This window comes from Crinia signifera, chromosome 5, assembly GCF_055691185.1.
Source record: "Crinia signifera chromosome 5, ASM5569118v1, whole genome shotgun sequence".
In the NCBI taxonomy this organism is placed as follows: Eukaryota; Metazoa; Chordata; class Amphibia; order Anura; family Myobatrachidae; genus Crinia; species Crinia signifera.
The window spans coordinates 179,395,063-179,416,404 of record NC_139221.1 but is presented as its reverse complement, the minus strand read 5'-3'; the positions used below and the strand labels follow the sequence as shown (position 1 = coordinate 179,416,404).

General features: G+C 39.5%; 1 protein-coding gene across 1 annotated transcript; it reads left to right on the top strand.

Moving 5' to 3' along the window:
* The first annotated feature begins 1,033 nt into the window (after window positions 1–1,033).
* IRX4 (iroquois homeobox 4) lies at window positions 1,034–20,577 on the top strand. The gene is made up of 6 exons (XM_083186313.1): window positions 1,034–1,397; window positions 4,907–5,056; window positions 5,504–5,755; window positions 6,409–6,515; window positions 16,997–17,322; window positions 19,349–20,577. The coding sequence occupies exons 2-6, from the start codon at window positions 5,012–5,014 to the stop codon at window positions 20,095–20,097; spliced, it is 1,479 nt and encodes a 492-aa protein (XP_083042439.1). The 5' UTR covers window positions 1,034–1,397; window positions 4,907–5,011; the 3' UTR covers window positions 20,098–20,577.
* The last annotated feature ends 765 nt before the right edge of the window (window positions 20,578–21,342 follow it).

Below are 21,342 nucleotides of genomic sequence, written 5' to 3'. Positions count from 1 at the left end.
GTTCTCAACACGGTTTCAAAAGTGATGGGGTTCACCCTAGGCTCAGTAATGTAAACTCTGGAGAAAGGTGTAATGTTATAAGCAATTCCTATGTGCTGTATTATAGCTTGCATTGCTGTGCACTGTAGCCTTTGTTTTCCTTTGCCTTGTGGAAAGCTGTGTTATGTGAGTAGTTCTAAGGACGCTTATTATCTGCTTCCTGTAAATATGAAATAAACACATTGATCCACTCAGGACTTGTGAAAGTGGACTGGCAGGGCCGATGAGTACATAGGCTAAGTGCAGCTTTGTTACAATAGTATACATACATAAGGAACTGTCCCTACAGGTTGTAAACAGACAGTATACTGTATAGCTGCACAGAAAAGATGAATGGGGATCGTGCTTAATATAGCAAATCATAAGTTTTGTACCCTTTTTTTTTGGGGGGGGGGGGGCAGGGGGTAACAAGGCAGATTTATACTAGCCGCAGATTGATCATCTATACGAAGTTCTGTCCATTTCCTTCTATAAATACAAGTTCTCCAACTTCCTATAGTGCATAGAAAAGTTACTGAAGTAACACTGTAAATCTACATATAAACGAGGATACTGTATATATAAAGTGTGTGTGTGTGTGTGTGTGTGTGTGTGTGTGCGCCCACTAGTCTTGCTGAATTCAATATTTTAGCCATGTTATTACAGTCAGCTATGAAGAAAATGTTATATTTGTCCATCTTCTATCTTAATACCATATGAATGTAAAAGCAACTTGATATAGTAACACCTCTGCTGACAAAAGTGAAATGTGGCCTTCAGGTCTTGTGAAGATGACACGTCTTTATATTTACTTACATAGTGGTGCTTAATGGGCATAGATTATAGTAAACTTCAATAGGAATGCTGCAGAAAATCTTTGGTACCAGATTAATGTGCACATCTTGGAACGCAAGTACTGTGTAAGTAGATTATTACATTGGAAAGAAGTGATAGATAGATAGATAGATAGATAGATAGATAGATAGATAGATAGATAGATAGATAGATAGATAGATAGATAGATGGACTGTTCAAAAGCTACTTTGCTGATCTTCTAAAAGATAGAAAAGTTTTCTAGCAGAATCTTTGCCCAGGAACTGTGATGTGCTGGTGCTGAGAAGCGTTAATCAGTGAGGAGACTGTGCTCAGTGGAGCTGTTCAGTTTAACGTCACTCCAGTACAGAGGGTTAGTGAAGTGATTGCGGTGCCTGGGGACTGAGAGCACTACTCCACTCTAGTCAGGTATGATACACACAGAAATGTCTACATTACTCCCATGCAGCTCCCTACCAAGTGAGACGGCGCAAGCGAGAAGAAAGCTGTAGTCTCCGGAAAGCCAGCAAAGAGGAACATTTAGATACAATCTGCAGCAGCCAAAGGTACAGTGCATTGCATGTGCTACTTTACAATAACAACGGTGATTATAGTGGTGAAGATTCTAATCAGCAGTCTAGTGTAATCAGAGATATGACACCAGGTTCTCTCGTATGTAACTTACTGCATTATTGTAACATTATTGAAGCTCTTTACAATGACTATTACCCTTTTTACTCTTATAGAAATTGCACATTTTATTTCAATTGCTGTGGAAGATATAGATTCCTCTTCATTCTCATTCATAGAATGCAAGGAGTGTGCATGTATTTTAAGTACTAATTTGGGGTGAAAACAGATAAATAGGTTAATAGTTTACTAAAGTGGATATACCCTTGCCTGTCATTTATCTGCGTGGAAACTTTCTGAGACTTTGATGAGGTGCACGTAATTAGTACATCAGCTAGGTTATGATATACAGTAGTTAAGAAACATTCGGTATCTGGTCTACCTTTATCTTTTATGTAATGGCAATGGCCAGTCTGTACAGTATTTTGTAATGAATTTGCAGTCTGGGAAAGCATACTGTCCGCACCCTAAAGCAACTTCACTAGTCTATGCTAAGTGAACAAATGTTTGTCAAAGTATAACCTCCAGACAGAGTATAAGCAGCGATTATTGCTTGTACGTACTAGTGGGTACAGGTATTTGCAGCCTGATCCTGAAATGAACACACACACACACACATATTTGTCGGCATATGAGATTTTTCAAAGTATGATATTAGTTGTGTGTCTGCTGTGTTCTGTACTCCGATAGAACTTGACACATTTTTACATCGTATTCAATTGTCACTGGCTCGTCCACAATGGAAGGTACAGTCTGCAGAGTGCCTTAATATGTGTAATCAGGATAAGTGTGCAGAGGAAAGGTTAACATGTGTGTTTACAGAACTCAAGTTCCTTAAAGACAAGTCTCCAGTACAACCTTTGTCTAGTGTGATTCTGGATGACAAATATACACAGGCCCAGGCAGGGTCTTTCGCCATTGTACCATTGACATGCTCTAATGTGCCATATGTTTGTAAAATGAAAGGCTAAATGGTAACTTAGTGGAGTTGTTGTGATCATTCCCTGGAAACCGTAAAATCTTTATATAAAGTTCCTTTCATAACATAAGTTACCATGTAATCATTATGGGACCACCCATATAGATAAAGTTTATATATCATTGGTATCTGTACAGTGAGTGTCAACTTAACATTGAGCTTGAATAATCTAATGTGAACATGCTATAGTAGTGCTATACTAGCACTCTTCGTATTTATTTCAGTGTTCTAGCTTCTCGGTGAATTTTTATTTGACAGGGTTTGTTATGTAGATCAGATTGTTTGTAGCCTGGCAAGACACTTATTAAAATGCCATGCTTGTCAGCTGTGTTGATTACATATGCTATTATCAGGAGTCAATTGTATTAGGGGTCTCAGAATAGGATCTCTTATCGTATCGTCACTTTAAATGTTAATGACCCTGCTGCTTTGGTTGAATCAAGTGTAATACAGACATAAATTATGTTAAATATTTCCTGATCCACTACTACCAACATATATATATATATATATATATATATATATATATATATATATATATATATATATATATATATATATATATATATATATCACACACACACAAAGTTATTAATTTATGTAAACATAGTAACTGTACAATGTTACTGAACTCACTGAATTATAATTTTTATGGAAGTGCACATTTTCAATTATATATTAGAGTACAGTGAATAATTTATTCTTATATCTGAACTTTCAACATGACTAGCTGCATACTGTAACTATGTCCATTGAACTTGGAAAAATACAAGTTTATAAACTACATTAGTGATATAATTGATATGCATTCATGTTGCTATATATTTAAATGTAATCGTGGGACAAGTATTTTGCCTGTAAATTAAAGCAATTAAGAAGTATATATTATATTAGGTGTACAGTGGTCTCCAGATAGTCATCAATCACCCTCAATCGAGCTGTCAAGAGTGGGCAGATTCGTTTCTGGGAGGCAGTCTTCCAGCTGGGGAAAAGAAGAGAACACCGTCATTAATTAGAGTGTGACCCTGGGGCTATCCACATGTCTGAACCCAGGAAGCTATCTGAGCAAGTCAGCACACTCTGGATAGAAGAATTGTACCTCCACTGTACTGGTCCTTCCTGTCAGGGCATACATGACTTTCACTAATTATTCGCACTTTTTGATATAAGCCTTTTTTTTTGCGTCATGGGTAACCCTTTATGCGACAACTCACATTGCACGCTTCAGATAAATGCAAGCGTTCAAAGCAAACAGTTTATCATGTGTAGTAAAGGCTGCATATGGCAATAGTATTGCAAGTGTTACATTCGCCTACATTGTAATAGAAGTGATATTGTAGTATGTTATTTCCAAATGTTGTAGTCACTATTATGTAATCCTACGAGGAAGTTTTACAGTGGTGGTTATTGTAAAGTGGACTTAGGAAACTATACATACCATAACCACAGGGTCAGACCAAAATAATACATTTAACTTTTTGCAAATAAATTAGAACAGTACTGTTTAAGCAGTATATGTTATAGAAAATAAACACATAAAACAGATCCATTTCTTCTTTAATTTAGTTGTAAAGTCCGCTATAATCCAATACATTGTCAATGTGTAAAGTTACTACAATTCAGGTTATTATCGCCTGCAAATATAGGTTCCCTTTTCCCGTTATCAAATACACTGATCAACTGGATAACAGTGATTAATGTCCTAGAATTTGGTATTCATTTCAATTACGTGGTTTTAAAATTTAAAGACTCAGTAAATAAATAAAGGAAATAGCATCTTATATGCCAGCTAGTCCCACAGTGTGCTGAGTCCCTCACATGCCAAGCTGTCTACTGAGTTCAATTTTGCAGCCCTTGGAGTTTAGTGAAAAGTCACACTTATGCCCCAACATTTGCTCTCATTTGTAATTGAGACTAATTATTAGTGTGAAGTGGAAAGAAACAGATGCTCATTAATTAATTTCTAATTAAAAGTGCTTACCACCCTTCAGTGAGTAAGGGGGAAAATCATTAATGGGTGTTTCAGAGATTGTTTAAATCAAATCATTCATTTTCTCTAGTTGCACAAGTGCTGTAGGAACACCTATAATTAGCTTGTAAGATCACTTGAACAATCCATAAAAGCAATCGTTGTATATCAGTATTTTGCACCCTTGGATGCACAGCGTCCAAGTATACAGGGGAAAAAAAGAGTTCTGGCAAGTAAAGGGTTTTATGACGTCACTATTAGCACTGTTTAAAGCTTCTTGGGTTTCATTTGAAGGTTTTTGTGTGTGTTTTTTTCTTGTTTTATTTTCATCAAATGGTTTTGTTACAATATACAGTACCTGCTTTTTTTTCTTTTCTTTTTTTACAATATCTGAATTTATTTCAAGACGTCAGAAGAAATACTTAAGCGCACATTGCGCAGTCTGATGTATTAAAGGGTTAAAAAATTAAAGATGGTATTCTTCTTCCTCCTATAAGCATCTGGGAACCTGTGGTCACCAATCAATTGTTACAGAAGGGAGCAAAGCTAAGCCACAGAATCCACTTCTCTTGTCTTTCCAACGACTCGGGAGTTTATGTATCATGTCATATCCTCAGTTTGGGTATCCGTACTCGACCACGCCACAGGTAAGAGCCGTTTCTGGGCTGTGCAGGCTAAAATATTACAGAGCACCTTTAGTACAGCACTTTGACAGTGAGATAGAATTGCTATCTATTATTATAGAGATGGGATAGGAAAGAGGGTGATTATGTAGGACAAGGAAGTACATTCAATTTGCAAAGACGGATATACACTTCCTTATCAAGACTTTAATCTACAATAGTACATTATACTATACTATTCCAAGCTATGACAATGGTATGCACATCTAGAACTACATTGGGAGAATATGTAACTTTTAAAATGTATTCTATCATTGTAATATGTTTGCCATCATTTGTAAAACATAACACATCACTCTCTTTTATATTTTTATTAATGGAGAAGAGAAAGTTGAGTGGAGATTTGCTCATGGGCTAGACTAGAGCATTTCTATTTCCCTCGTTTTGAATTTGTTCCCATTTCCTCTGTAGTTGCTGATGACCACCAATTCATTGTCTACCTGCTGTGAATCCAGTGGAAGGACTCTATCAGATACAGCTGCTGCAGCTTCTGCCCAGACTCCAGTCTATTGTCCTGTGTACGAGAGCAGGTTACTGGCCACCGCTAGGCATGAGCTGAACTCTGCAGCTGCCTTAGGAGTCTACGGGAACCCCTATACAGGCTCTCAGGGCTATGGAAACTATGTCACATATGGTACTGATGCATCAGCTTTTTATTCACTGGTAAGGTCACAGAACTTTTGTATTGATAGACATTATGAGTGTGAGTGTGAGTGTGTGTGAGAGAGAGGTATACAAGTGTGTGTGTGTGTGTGTGTGTGTGTGTGTGTGTGTGTGTGTGTGTGAGAGAGAGAGAGGGGTATACAAGCACACATGCAGTTATTACAGAACAGATATAACAAAAAGAACACCCCGTTTGCTCCTACATTTATCTCCTAGTATTACAGCTATTCTGCAGATTAGCATAGAGTATTTATCTTCTCTATTCTCAACAGATAAACACAAAATGACAGCATGAGATGGATGTTGTCAGCTCTTTTATCTTTTTTGTAGTGCAGAATATGTATTAAATGTGTATGAATTGTTTCTCTTATCTATAAACATATTAACAATAGAATGAGTTTTGGAAGATGTGTATAATGCATCTATTTATTATATATCCACAGGAGCAGTAAGCAATATACAATTGTGTCACAGAAATGAGCTGATTTGTCATGTATTTAGCAGTATGTGTTATATTAATATTATTAAACAGTGTCTGTGTTGGTCTGATAACAGTGAGAATTGGAGGATACAATAGGTGATATCTACTACTGTTAGTGTTTGATCTGTATGTGTATTCTGTTAAATAAAGAATACTTGAATTAATGTTACAGAACACATTGGACTCAAAAGATGGCACTGGATCTGCACATGCGGGCATTGCCCAGACTGCTGCTTACTATCCTTATGATCACACCCTCAGCCAGTACCAGTATGACAGGTAAACCATTCACTTATGGAATTCTGTTACTACAGTATATCATGTGAACCAATGCACTCATCATACTGTGACTGGACACACCATTATCTGCCATGGAATCACCAAGACTAGGATTTAAGAGCTTCTGTTTTTTACCCAATCTGGTAGATCTGTGTTGTTGTATAATATACAGAATACATCTGTGTTTGTGTGTGTGTGTGTGTGTGTGTGTGTGTGTGTGTGTGTGCATATATATATATATATATATATATATATATATATATATATATATATATGACTTCCTATCCCCTTATGCCTCTTTGACTCCCAGTTGCTGATGTCACTGCTTCTAATGAATTATAGAGAGAAGAATAATGTAGCAAAACAGTTGCCTTACTGAAAACATACCTAACACATGACATTCTCCCATTTCACCAGTTTTCAAGTGAAAATGTAACGAACATTAAACATACTCAGATTTGGAACAAATACAATAGAATGCTGATTACACAGATAAGATTAACATTTTCTTATAAGTCTATGAGATGTTATGGACATACTGTAGTATACTATTTAAGGCATATTAGGTAAATTACATAATAAAACCAGGTTACTGTATAATAAAGGAAAAATATATTTTTAAATAAGTAGTATAGTCACCTAAGAGAATAAAACATAATGTATAGTCAAAATGTAGAATCCCAGTATGGACTGCTTACTGCCAATGGAAAGTAACTCCCATTCAAATAACTGTAGCACCAAATGCTGGGAAAACAATCAGTTTTGAACAAAACAGTTCTCAGTAATAGTAGTACCATTCTATTAGGCAAATGAAGCATACAGACATTTTATTTTCCACATTTATCGTAAGTTAGACATAATAAGCTTGGCTGGGAAATAATTGCACACATTTATATAAAGGACACAAATTACTTTTTTTGTACTGAGAAATATCTGCTTTAAGTCCCAGTGAAATGGGGGTTTATCTGTGACACTAGACTACACAATAGTGCTGCACACTTCACTCCTGTTAGTGCACTGGTGTGTCTGTATGCATTTGTATGTGTGTGATTTTTGGTTGTTTTTCATTATTGTTAAGTATTGTGGTCTGCGTGTTTTGCATTTGCAGTATAAAATTATATAGCACACCATATAAAGAAACATGTGCAATAGAACAAAAGTGTAATCTCACATACTATAGCAGTGGGCATGTTAATAATTCTGCTTTTAAAGAATAGTTAATGTGAAGCAATCAAACACAACCTTAACTTTTACTTACAGAATAATTGGTGTATGACTAAGTAGCAGTATGACTTAGCATTTACAGTAAGTTTCTTAAACATTATAATTTAGAAGTCTGCACAGTGAGGTAAAGTAATAACTTATCACAGTGGAGTAACTTATGTGTTCCTGTAATACAGCTGCCCCATATCCCACCACATACCCTAGTAATTGTTTATTCACCAGTACATTCCTATGGTAACAGGAGTGAGCATATGCTGACATACAGTATATTGCTCATACGGTCCCTATGAGCCTGATTGTGAGTTGAGAAGAGTACAAGAAACAGCAAGTTAAGGGCCTAAACATGGGGCAATGTGAGGGCATTTTCTAAGAGATCTGACTTAATTTGACTAGATCGCTTAGAAATTGCCCCTACATCGCTCTGTGCATAGGGGCCATAGCAATAGCAATGCTCGGCTCTGTGCATCACTATCGCCCAGTGAATAAGCTCCAGCATGCTGAATAAATATAGATAGATCGCCGGTCAGGGCCAGTGTTCTCACCGAAGAACACTGGCCCTGACATCGTTCAGCACAGACACATCAATGTGTCCTGAGCGATCTGAGTGATCTACTGTCCATTGCTCAGATCGCTCAGAAAAATCTCGTCATGTGCAGGCCCAATTACTGTGCATCTTCTTGGAAAAGTGTTTTGCATTGCAGGTGGAACAGATTGAAAACGGGGCGCCCAATCTCAAATCTAAAGTGTCTGCAAACCTTTTTGGGGTTTGCATACAAAAGAGAGAGTATTTACCCTGCATACCATACATAAATAAAGAATTTGCACCCCTTTCATTGCAAGATGGTTTGTCCAGATGCTCAATTCCATTTTTGCTTTACTCCCACCTCAGAATTAGGCCCATGATGTGCTTGCTCATGCAGACAATGTTATAGTGGGCAGTCATTGTAGCCAGGCAATAGGGGCATGTGGGAGTGGGGAAAGGGTAGTAACAAATTGTATAAAGGCCTGGAGTGTATGCTCATAATAGATATGAATCTATCACTTTAACAACAGAAAACATTTTATTCTGAGTACACGTAGGTCTATTTCTAAGCACATGTACAGGAAGATTACATTTGTCTACATGAAGCAATGATAACCCTTAAGGGGCATGCTCACGTTGAGATGTCTATGCCTCTCCATGCTGAGCATTCTGTGGAAGTACAACTTTCCTTAAACATCCCAGCGGCTAGATCCCCCATATACATGTAGTGATGTGTGTATGGGTGATCTGTGCAAATCAGTGTTCTGGTTAGCACAGGCTGGTGATTGACTAGAACTTGATGTAGATGTAGTCAAGAACTACTAGATGTAGTCAAGAACTACTCAAGTGATGGTGAGACGCGTGACTGTGTATGGCCGTCGCCTGGTGGCATACCCACAGAGCGATCCGTGCTTAATATCTAAGCTATCTAGTCAGTTCATTTAGAAATTGGGCTTAAATCCCCCTTGTGTATGTGTAAATGACTGCATGTATCTGGCCACACCAACCACTATACTAAGCTTAAGCTAATTTATATCCTTGCCAATCCAACAATAAGTAAATTGTATTGTCATAGACTTTTACTGTGATTTATTATTAAGTTTATAAATATTTTCTTTTCTGACAATTAAGCTCTTTGTAAACCGTTGCACAAATAAAACCCATAGATGAGTGCAATATTTACAGTTACTTATTATTTACAGTTTCTTATAAAGTGCAGTATATTCCATTGCACTTTGCAATATATTCTATATTTATATGTTTTCTATATTTTATAGTTTTATAGACTACAAATATCTGCAAGATACTGTATGATGAGTAATGTAACACATTTTACAACAACATATTGTAAAGGCCCCCATACATTAGGCCGACTTGTCCTAGGGACAAGTCGGACCCAATTTACCTGCGAGCCGCCCGGCAGCTCCCCGGGAGGCTCACATACAATTTGGCACTTGATGTGCCATTTTTACATGGGATAAATCGCATGCGATTTATCCCATGTAAAAAAAAACCCGGGGAGCTGCAGGGCGGTGAGCAGTAGTGGGGGCGGGCAGCGGCAGTAGTGGGGACAGGCAGCGGTGGTGGGGGCGGCCAGCGGCGGTAGTGGGGGCGGGCAGCGGCGGCGGGGACGGGCGGCGTTTGCGGTGAGCGCAGTGTACTTACACATAGCAGCAGCGGCGGGGACGGGACGCGCAGTGGCGGCTATTATATTTTTAAAATACTTGTCAAATGACCGGCCACTCTCTGATTGGCCGGAGAGCTCTCAGCCAATCAGAGAGCGGCCGGTCATTTGACAAGTATTTTAAAAATATAATAGCCGCCACTGCGCGTCCCGTCCCCGCCGTTGCTGCTATGTGTAAGTACACTGCGCTCACCGCACACGCCGCCCGTCCCCACCGCCGCTGCCCGCCCCCACCACTGCTGCCGCTGGTCGCCCCCACTACTCCCCCGGTGTCTGTATGCATATGCCTGTCAGGTGGCAGGCATATGCATACAGGGAGGTCGGACGTGATCGTATGTACAGACCGTCCGACCTCCCTGATCCGGTCCGATGCGCACGGGACCGCGCATCGGATCGGATCAAATGTCACATACCTACGATTTTGGGCCGATTTCATCCGATTATCGGCACAAAGTGCCGAAATCGGATGAAATCGTCCCAAAATCGCATAGTGTATGGGGGCCTTTACAACTAGGCATGCTGTTTATCAGAGAAGTAATTTTACCTGGATTTGTCTTCACTTCTAATCTGCCATAGTGATGTTCATTGTCTTCATACCTTTGACCCACTAAACTAACCATACATGAGCCAATCTTGTTGGTCAGCCTGAGCAGTGAATGATTTGGCTGTAGTCTGGCTGTCTCAATCCTTTATTCCAACCAAAACGAGGCCAAATTACTGCTATCATCAGGTATATCACTGTATGTGAAATAACCTTCTGTATCTAAAGTCAAGGGCATAACTACCATAGGTGCAGGGGCTGCAGCTGCAGTGGGGCCTAGAGCTGAGGGGTGCCCATCTTCCCTGTGTAATTTACATGTGTTATATACATTTATACCTATAGGTTTGTACATATGGGCCCTTACAAACTTTTGCTATGGGGCCTACAAATATCTAGTTACGCCCCACCTACAATAATCTGTTATGTGAGATTTTTAAATGACTGCAATTTACTGTATAATTATATGCCAGAAGTCACCTCTGATTTCATTTATCATGCTTAGCGGCTGATTGAGGGGTGAAGGCATCCCCTATACACAACAGTACCAAATACACCTCCCCCAGAGTACCAGGGAGGGAGCCAGGCCGGGCACGGCAGGAGAAGGACTCGGGAGCAGCAGAACACTTAAAAAAAAAAAAAAAAGCCCATACAAACGCATAGGAAGCCATTGATTGGCTGAGACCTCTCTCAGCCAATTAGCGATCAATGGCTTCCTATGCGTTTGTATGGGCTTTTTTTTAAGTGTTCTGCTCCCTGCGCCGCTCCCCTGATCCCTCCACCCGGCTCTGGTAGGTCCCCCCGCCAGCTGCAGTCCCCGCACGGCTCCGGGCAGCACATAAGATTTAGAAAATCTTATGTGCAGCCCGTCCGACCTGCCGACTCCGATCCGATGCGCACGGGGCCGCGCATCGGGTCGGAGGTCATGTCTCCATATGCGATTTGGGCCGATTTTACGGCCCGATTCATCCGAATCGGGCAAAATCGTGCCCAAATCGCATAGTGTATGGGGGCCTTTACACTCCATTCAAGATGGCATATGGAGTACAGAATAAATATTCTGGTACATTTTGGGCTGACAGTGCCAACTCAAGCATCCACATTCCTCTCCCAAACAAGTGCTGCCCTTAGGAATGTGCCTCAAGTGTCTAATAGGAAATACCCCACTGATCATGCTATCATTTACATTTTTACTATAAATGTTTAATTTTTTTTAACTCCTTCCTCCATCAATTAAATAGATGAGAGACACATTTCCCACACCTTTCATTTTCCCTGCAAGTATTTAAAAAGAGCGGTGCTTCTACCAGTTATCAGCTCTACATAAATCCTTTGTGTACTGCAAAAAATGTATGTACCGATGCATTTTGAGTTTTCTGTACAAGTGTACACTCACTTCAATAGCTCTAGGCACAATTCTGTAAAAAGTCGTGTCAATATTTGAAGGTTTGTGGAAAAATCACAAAATGTCCAAAGTATAAGCAATAAAATATATTTCATTAAAGGCCAACTTCCTACTACTTTAAGGTTAAGGTATGTATATCGTTGTGATTCAAATGTTGAAATTAATAATGTCATGATATGATCATGATATCAAGATACAGCATGTCATCACTGACCACATTGACATTTATTAGGCCAACACTAATGAAATGTCAACATGATTATTAGTGTTGACATTTCTGGTTGTAGAATGATGACTTACATGGTACAGCCTGCCCAGCAGCTCTAGTGGTGTCTTCTGGGTCTGGCTTTGGCATTAAGATGATTTATGTAGATTCCTGCATCACTTCTAGCATTGACTATGGCCCTAATTCTGGTCAGCTTGGTCCACGGCATGTTCACATCGGGGACTGATGTTTCTCTTTTGCGTATGCGCATATGCACATGTGCAGGGCTTTTGTGCGAGGACCTTCACTAACTTGCATAGTCGGCATGGCACTCACACAGTGGGAACGGGATGAACGCGGGCAGGGGCATTTGCATGGCGTACCCACAAAAACACTGGGTGTGAACATGAAAACACTAGGCTTCCCATGTGAGAGCAGGCGGGCACCTGGATTCCGGGGGTAGGCAGCTCACATCACAGGACATCAGCCGCCTGCCCAGTTCTAGGACCGTGATGGTACAAATCTAAGTTATCAGAGACTGCAACGGGGATATTCGCTAGGCGTCGGGTTGCGCTTGAAGGCTCGCTAAGCAGCGAAATACCACTGCTTAGCGAGCCAACCAGAAGCAGGCCCTATATTCTTAACCCCTAAAATTAATCCTCCCTCTAGTGCATCACTTTAATCTCTGCTACTGTAGCCTAACCTTAACAATCCCTGTAGTGCTTAACCCTAAACCACCCCTATCATAACTGTGGCCCTCTGCTGTCACAAACTAACACCATTTTTATGGTGAAGAAGGGAAATAATACTACTTTTTGTTTCTTTTTCTTTTCAAGAGCCATCCTTGCTATTTAATTTCGCTATGGTGGAGACAACTTGCTTACATAATATTAGTACGTTGAAGAATGTTTTTTTTTTTCATGAAGACATTATACAGTATGTTGCTTTGTTATAAACATATTAGCATTAACACAGAATCATAGAAATTGATGGCAGATAAAAACCAATTGGCACATCTAGTCTGCCCATGTATACACTTACACTCTAGAGTTCAGTTTTGAAGGGGTTTAATTAGCCATTTGTGGGAGGAAACTCATGCGAGTATCGCAGTGGTGCAAGTAGGAATAATGTTCTAGTGGTACTGTGCCGCGCACAGCAAAATGGGTGTGGCCATGTGACACTAGTGGGAGTGGCTACATGACAAAGGGGGCGTGCATAACCACATTTACAGCCCTTTTTCTTTGCAAAGCAGTCTGCCTGCACCAGTCAATCAGTTGAGCGCTGCCTCTCAACATTCATTGTTTGGAATGAGAAGAAGAAGTTAATAAAGATGGAATGGGTGTTGTGTGTTTGCAGAATAAAGTTGAAAGATATAGTTTACAGTGGTGATTAATATTTTATTAGTTTACAATTTGGAGGTATGGGTCATGTGGACTAATGGTACTTATCCTAGATGAGGATACTAGTGGGTACTTTGAAAGTCCTAGGATAAGTACCATTAGTTCCCATGTTCCACTTGCTCCAAATTATAAACTAATAAAATATTAATCACCACTGCAAACTGTATCTGTATCTTTTAACTTTATTCTGCAAAACACCCATTCCATCTTTATTAACCTCGTCTTCTCATTCCAAACAATTAAAGCATACAGGCTTCAGGCAGTGCTCAAGGCCTTTTGGTTCAGATGTTAAATTGTTGAGACGAAGCCCAACCAACAATATTTCATCTGAACCAAAAGGGTTTAGCAGCGCCTGAAAAACACCTCAGTTGCAGACAGTCATTGCCAATAATGTGAGCGCAGCGCAGTATTAGTAAGTATACCCAATCTGTCACTCTCCACAGGTCTCCTGACTCCGACTTGCATTGCTGTCTTCCCCCTCCTGTTTGCTGCGTCACTCACTGGACTCCCGCCGGCGATAACTTGTACTCTGCAGAGTTTAAGCGCCAACACGGCATGCAAGATGACATCATGGTGCATTCCGGCGCATTCGCAGTGTCTTTTAATGGCGTACAGGGTACCAGCACTTTATGATATAGTGCTGCGCCGTAACACCCCGTACCGCAGCACTTGCACCCCTGCACGTATGTGAATAATATACAAACTCCACCCGAGAAATCGACCGATATATCGGTAAACTTTTACCGATAATCGGTCGAAAATCTTCTGATCTTACTTGCATGAAAGATCAGAATATTTAACAAAAGATCCATAGGAACGCACATGGGATCTTAAGACATCTTTGAAAAAGATGTGCAGTTGCCTGAAATCATTTGTCCAGGACGGAGCAAAGATTTCAAGGCTATTTTATGCGCACATCTTAAGATCGTAGATCTTTTTAGTGTGTTGGCACCTTTACAGTGCAACTTTAATTAATCTCACCTATGCCTTACATTAAACATGAATCCGTGGAGATTTTGAATTTCTTTATAATGTCACTTGTTAATGTCTGTGTGAAGCAGTGGCGGAGCTTGTGAGTAGAGAGCCCAGATGCAAAAATGTATTTTGAGCCCCTCTACTCAACCTCAAGCCAAGTTTACAATATGCAACATGGCAGTGTGTGACAAGGATAGGAAGAAGGCACCAAGAAGAGGCAGGGGATGGCAGAGTGTGACAGGGAAAACAGTGGGTGACCGCACGGAGGTGATAGGGGCAGCAGTGGGCCCCTTAGTCCTCAGGGGCCCCAGTACACTGCACCTGTTGCACCAATGGTAGTTCTGCCTCTGGTGAAAAGGATTTCCTTAGGTGAAGTGAGACTACACTGAGTTGCTAGCAAGTCAGTACTGCAGACAGATCTTGTGTGTTTTCAGACTGAACATATTCTAAATCCCATGGAGATTAGTACATGCAGCTCCGTCACATGTCCAGCTTTGAATGAAGGGGCACAGCTGGGAATTTAGACCTAGGCTAAGATGACTGAAGATGTGTTTGAGATGTGTAGTTAGAACTGAACTTTACAGATGCAGAAATCCATTTTTTCGATGATTCTCATGCAACATTTAAAGGGCTAATGAAAGTGCACACTGATGATGATGATGATGATGATGATGGCATTGCAATCACATAGATACCTACATCTCAGGTAACCTTTTTGGAATTTTTAATATGCCCCAAAATATATGGCCTAGTTCACAACATCATCTTCAAAAGTTGGAAAAATCAGTGTGTTCTGAAAGTCTACGGGGTAAATTTACTAAGAAGGAAGTTCTATAAAAAATGGGATGTTGCCCATATCAACCAATCAGATTCTACTTCTTATTTATTTTAGCACTTTCTTGAAGATAATATTTATAATCTGTCTGGTTGCTATGGGCAACATTCAATCTCCAATAAAACTCCAATCTTAGTAAATTTACAGCTACAAGTTAAAGAGAGATTGTTCAGATAAATAAGTGTACCCCACACCACCACCTTTACATATCCCATTCCTGTACAACTAAACCTTTGTTTTCTTTCATGTACAATTGAATACCTGTTCTGTATCCAGCAAGATATACCCTAATCTGTAGAACTCCCATCAGCAGCTGCACACTTTTACACCTCTTGTATATCCAAATAATTTTCTTTTAATGGGGTTTTGCAATAATTTTACCTTTTAAAGCATTAGTTCGACATGGTTCGGCTGTTGTCAAAGCCCTCTTCTCTTCAAATTTCACTCACAGCTATCCTATACTCAAACACTCAGTGACCATCTTTTTCCACATACTCATCTCCATCATTGGCCACAAGCCAGTCTAGTAGAATGTTGATTGAGTCCTCACTACTTCTATTTAAGCTGCAATGTGTATTGAACTGTGGTGCTCTTTACCTGTACTCTATTTTTGTTATTTATGCAATGTTATGCCAAGTTTTGTCTCCCTGTACTGTTCCTTTGTACGGCGCTGCGAAACACTTATGGCGCCTTATAAATTAAAGTATAATAATAATAATAATAATAATAATATAATATGGTGAATATGTTGACATGGTCAAATGATCGAAATACAAATGGTTGACATTGCGCATGGTCAATTTGAGTTTTTCACTACCTACCTATCTATCTCTGTATATCTGTAAGAAAAACACTAAAACCATATAGTTGCTTTTCTGCTTTTTTCGATATTTTTGTCAGCCAGTTAAAATGTTGCTAGATTTATCCAGTGCTATGCAATATTATAGTGAATGTTGAATATAGCTTTCTTTGCTGTGAAAAAAAGTGTAATCATTCCTGGAATTTCACAGGGTATTGACTACCTCTCATTGCACCCAGTGAGAACGCCTAATGGCTGGGGAACATCATAATACAGTATGAATGCTTGGCACTTTAACACTTCTCACCTTCCATCTAATGCCTTTGTATTAGGTGAATCATAATTCCGCAATCTCATATGTTCAGCGTTCAGTGCTATGCAATGCTTTGCATCTGCTTCCCCTGAAGGGATATAAAACAGTTTTACCTTGCTGTGTCTATTATCCCTAAAGCAGCACAAAACCACTTAAGCCATTTCAACCTTTTTTTTAAGACCACATGAGTGCCGGTGACCTTTCAGTATGGTGTGCATTAAATATTCAGCTGCAATCCACTGTCTTTATACGTTTTTACAATTTCATCAACAAAAGCCTGAGACATGGCTAATAAAGGAGCACAAAAGAAAATATTTATATTAACAGTTATACCCTAAGGTCATTCAAATTTATCCTCTTAAAACAGGCTTCAGACATCCAAGAAAATGTGACATACATTCTTTAAGATATTAACCATACTGTTACACAAAAATGTAATATACCGTATGTTACCCTTTTAATGGATTTATTGCAATAATTCATGCTACATTGTCATTGTGTTTTCTAGCACATACCTTGTATAGCGTAAAAAGTAAGAAAGCTGTATGTAAAATATAAGTATTGATAATGTATTGTACAGGTATGGCACAATTGATGGAGGTACTCGCAGGAAGAATGCCACACGTGAAACCACCAGTACATTGAAGGCCTGGTTGCAGGAGCACAGGAAGAACCCATACCCCACCAAGGGTGAGAAGATCATGCTGGCCATCATCACCAAGATGACCCTCACCCAGGTCTCCACCTGGTTTGCCAATGCCAGAAGGAGGCTGAAGAAAGAGAACAAGATGACCTGGCCACCAAGAAACAAGTCCTCAGATGATAAGAAACCCTATGATGATGATGAAGAAGATGAGGAAGATGAATCTTCCAAGGACAACATAAAGAATGAGAAAAAGATAGAAGGTATGTACTTTTTGTATTATAAAAAGTTGACATGATATGGTATTTGGATAAACCTACATAGAACCATATAAATATAGAATTTGACGGCAGATAAGATCCATGTGGCCCATCTAGTCTGCAACATTTGTTTTATCCTTTTATCCATCTGAACCTTAGGTCTTAGGGGGTCATTCTAGTTCAGTCGCAAAGGCACAATCACTCTCTAATGGACAAAACCATATGCACAGCAGGTGGGGCTGATGTAACATGTGCAGTGAGAGTTAGATTTGGGTGTTTTATTGTTTCTGTGCAGGGTAAATACTGGCTGCTTTGTTTTTAACTCTGCAACATAGATATCAGTATGAAGTACAAACCCCACCCAAATGTAATTCTCTCTGCACATGTTACATCAGCCCCACCTGCAGTGCATATGGTTTTGTCCATTAGAGAGTGATTGTGCCTTTGCGAGTGAACTAGAATAACCCCCTTAGTTCTTTAATATTGCACTGTATAAGACTGCTGATTTATCATCCATCTTTTAAAATGGAGCATGTTATTAAAGGATGCATATGATATCCTGGCGGTCGGGAAACCAGCCTTCAAAATACCTATCCAAACATCCTGATAATGAGAATCCCAACAGGGGCTCATTAAGTGTCCTAACCCTCTTCCCCTATTTCCATCACCCTGACCCTCCATTTCAACACTACAACCCTCCCCCCTGCAGTCTGACTGTAACACTCCACATTAGTGCCCAAACCTAAACCCCCATACCCCACTGCCTAAACCTTACCCCCATTCCCCACAGCCAAACCCTAACTCCCCTTTTAATCCCCCTCCCTAAAGCCTAACCCTAAATCCCCCCACTAGTGCCTAAACCCAACACCCCTTTTCCTGCCACCTCCCTGTCAGTAATCCAGCACTGGCATCCTGATCCTTTTGAGGTTCCAGTACCAGTCTTCTGACTGCAGTTGGGATGCTGGGGTTGGTATACTGAACACTGCCATTCTGAATAATGGGATGCTGTCCTCATCCCATATATATGTATATAAGGATAATGTAGAAGTTAGACAATATTTCTATCTATTCGGTCTACACCTTAATATGCTCTTTTTATTTTTAATTTGTTTCTGTGTCAGCTGCTATTCCAACTGTACAGTGCTGTGAAATTTTTTGGTGCCGCATAATAAAACGATGTACAGACAGTGGAATGGTTAGCATTACTGCCTCTTAGCACTAAGGTTTTGGGCTCTGTTCTCACCATGGCCCTAACTGTGAGGAATTTGCATATTCTCCTCATGCCTGTATGGGTTTCCTCCAGGTACCCAGGATTCCATCCAGATCCCCCCAAAAATCAGTACAAAACAAATGACAGTGTAGCAGTGTGTTTGTGTAAATGTGTGTATTTACATATAGTAGGAAATATAGGGACTAATATAGAGATGTTCACTCATTTACAAATTTGCAAATGACTGCAAGTGGTTAGCTGCTCACCCAGACAGAGTGAAAACCCACCCTGAGTAAAGCTGCAAATGATTTGCTAAAATATCGCTATCATCTCTCCTGATGCATAGCCATACACAATTCACTCACCACGAAATGATTTTCCCAGCCTGGGCAAATATGACCCTTTCACAACTCTGTGACAGATACCGGCTGATTGAGGCCAGCACTGACATCACTCACCCTCCCTTAAAATGCCTGGGCATCCATGCATTTTTTTAAAACTCCCATAAATCTGCAGGTTGCCACCCCTATATGTCAACTTCCTGTCCGTCAAATTGACACACATGCACGCTATGATTCCTATGCATACAAATTTATTCCATAATTATTAGGATTCTGAATTTGCACAATAGCGATCAGTTCTGAATAAACCCCATAGACTGTACATTCCACTGGGGCAGATACTTATGTAAATGGTTAAATGTTCTCAATATTTGCACACAATAACTGGTAAGAAAGTAATAAATATTGTCAATTTGCTCTGCATACAAAATAATAGTATTTTTAGAGCTTTAATTGAAACTGTTTACTTTTTAAGTAGAAGATATCACTGGAAGAGAAGACAAGGATCTAGAACTCAGTGACCTCGATGACTTTGATACAATAGAGTCTGAAAGCTCTGAATGTGAGCTAAAGCAGCCATTTCACCATCAATCCCAAGAAGGACACCAAATGAGGACAAGAGATTGTGCCAATGACCATTGTAAAGATGTTATTTTGAAGATGCCTTTAACAGCTTCTTCAGTAGACCAAGAACTTGACAGGGCTAAGAACTGCCTCAAAAGTGTTGTTGATGAATGTGAGCAAGACTTAATGAGGTCTAGACAGAGAGGCTGTGAATCCAAATTGTGCTTTCAGCAACAAAGTCAACTTCTGGATTCCAAACCAAGAATATGGTCCCTGGCTCACACAGCCACCTCTTTAAATCAAACTGAGTATCCATCATGCATGCTTAAACACCAGGGAGTGACCTCTCCTTCTTCCTCCTCCTCTTCCTCTTCTGCTGTTTCCACCCCAGTTTGTGTTATTGACAGACGCCAAGATTCCCCTGTAACCAGTCTCAGAAATTGGGTTGATGGAGTTTTTCACGACCCATTGTTCAGACACAGTACTTTGAACCAGGCACTCACCAACACCTCCGTTTCTTGGGCAACCACCAAAGGAACCATTCTTGAAGCTGGTTCTTTAGGACGTTCTGTTGGGAATCCTAGTAATATGACTAAGGGACATGACACTACCAAGGAATTTATTGCATTCCCCAAATCTGGAAGCAAAATGTTCTGCTCATAACATACATAACTTTCTAGATACGTTGAATCTATGAGACTGTCTAGCAGAGAAAATTACAATCAGATCGGATTGTTATTAAGTAAACCCGTCAAATTGACTGTTATTTCTATTTACGTTCAACCCTTGTTTTTTTTGTTTCAATCCTTTTCATAAACAGTCTCGTTGTTGTTACAATTATATCAATATTTAAAAGTATGGACTATGCTATGTGTTGGAGTAATTGCAGTTTACAAATCAAAAGTTTACAATAGCAAAAAAGAAATTACATTTCGGTTGTCATACTATTGGAAGAGCATGCTAGATTAGTAAATTAATCAAGACGTTTTCTTCGGGTTTTCGTCATTAGTGATTCACAATCGGCACTCCTTTCAAGTTTACACAAATGCACATGTTGGGCGTACCTAAAAAAATGCATTTTTATTTGTTCACTCCAATAAATTGTCTGTTTCTGAGATACAAAGGCAAACTTTGTCTGCTTGCACTATCAGCGAAGTGCTAATGGGACTGAGAATGCACGAGCATATGTTTTTTTGTGTGCATGCTTCAGTATACGTTTAAACAAACAAAAAAAATATATATAGATATACATACATACATACACACACACACACACACACACACACACACACATACATACATACATACATACATACATACACACACAAACAATATTCATTTTTACATTTTCTACCTTAAAATAAAATCTACCAACGCCTTTCAGATAGATGTATTCTTGTGTGTAAATATGCAGTGCAACTGAACGCTGGGACCTTTTTATCCTGCACGAGTCCCCTCAGTTCTATCTCTATAGATGTGCCTGACAATGTCTTCGCATCTCCCAAAGTGATGTTTTTACCACCGTTTTGAGTCTAATGCCTCCCTAAGCTTATATGGGGTTTCCATGAACTTGCATGAATATTTCAACACTTCAGGATAGATGATTTACCGTTTCTGACATTAAAATAAGAGTGCAGCCAAGAGAGAGGGGAAGGCTGCGGTGTTCCTTTCCTTCTTTTTTTACGAGTGACTGGAGATAATCACCAAGTTTCTTAATAATCCAAAAACACATCGAGCTTTTAAGTGGTGCACACGTAAAAGAAAGCATTGCATACATATATACACCTTGACAACCGATTAATAAAGTGCATATGGATAATAATGTGTTGGTGAGAATGTATGAATCAATTTTAAGAACTTGTACACGTAGATCTCTAGATAGATAAATATTATATATATATATATATA

Excerpts from the sequence above, each read along its gene's own strand:
- IRX4 (XM_083186313.1), top strand. The coding sequence starts at position 5,012 with ATGTCATATCCTCAGTTTGGGTATCCGTACTCGACCACGCCACAG. Across the intron at positions 5,756-6,408 it reads CATCAGCTTTTTATTCACTG|AACACATTGGACTCAAAAGA; the intron begins GTAAGGTCACAG and ends TTAATGTTACAG. Across the intron at positions 6,516-16,996 it reads AGCCAGTACCAGTATGACAG|GTATGGCACAATTGATGGAG; the intron begins GTAAACCATTCA and ends TGTATTGTACAG.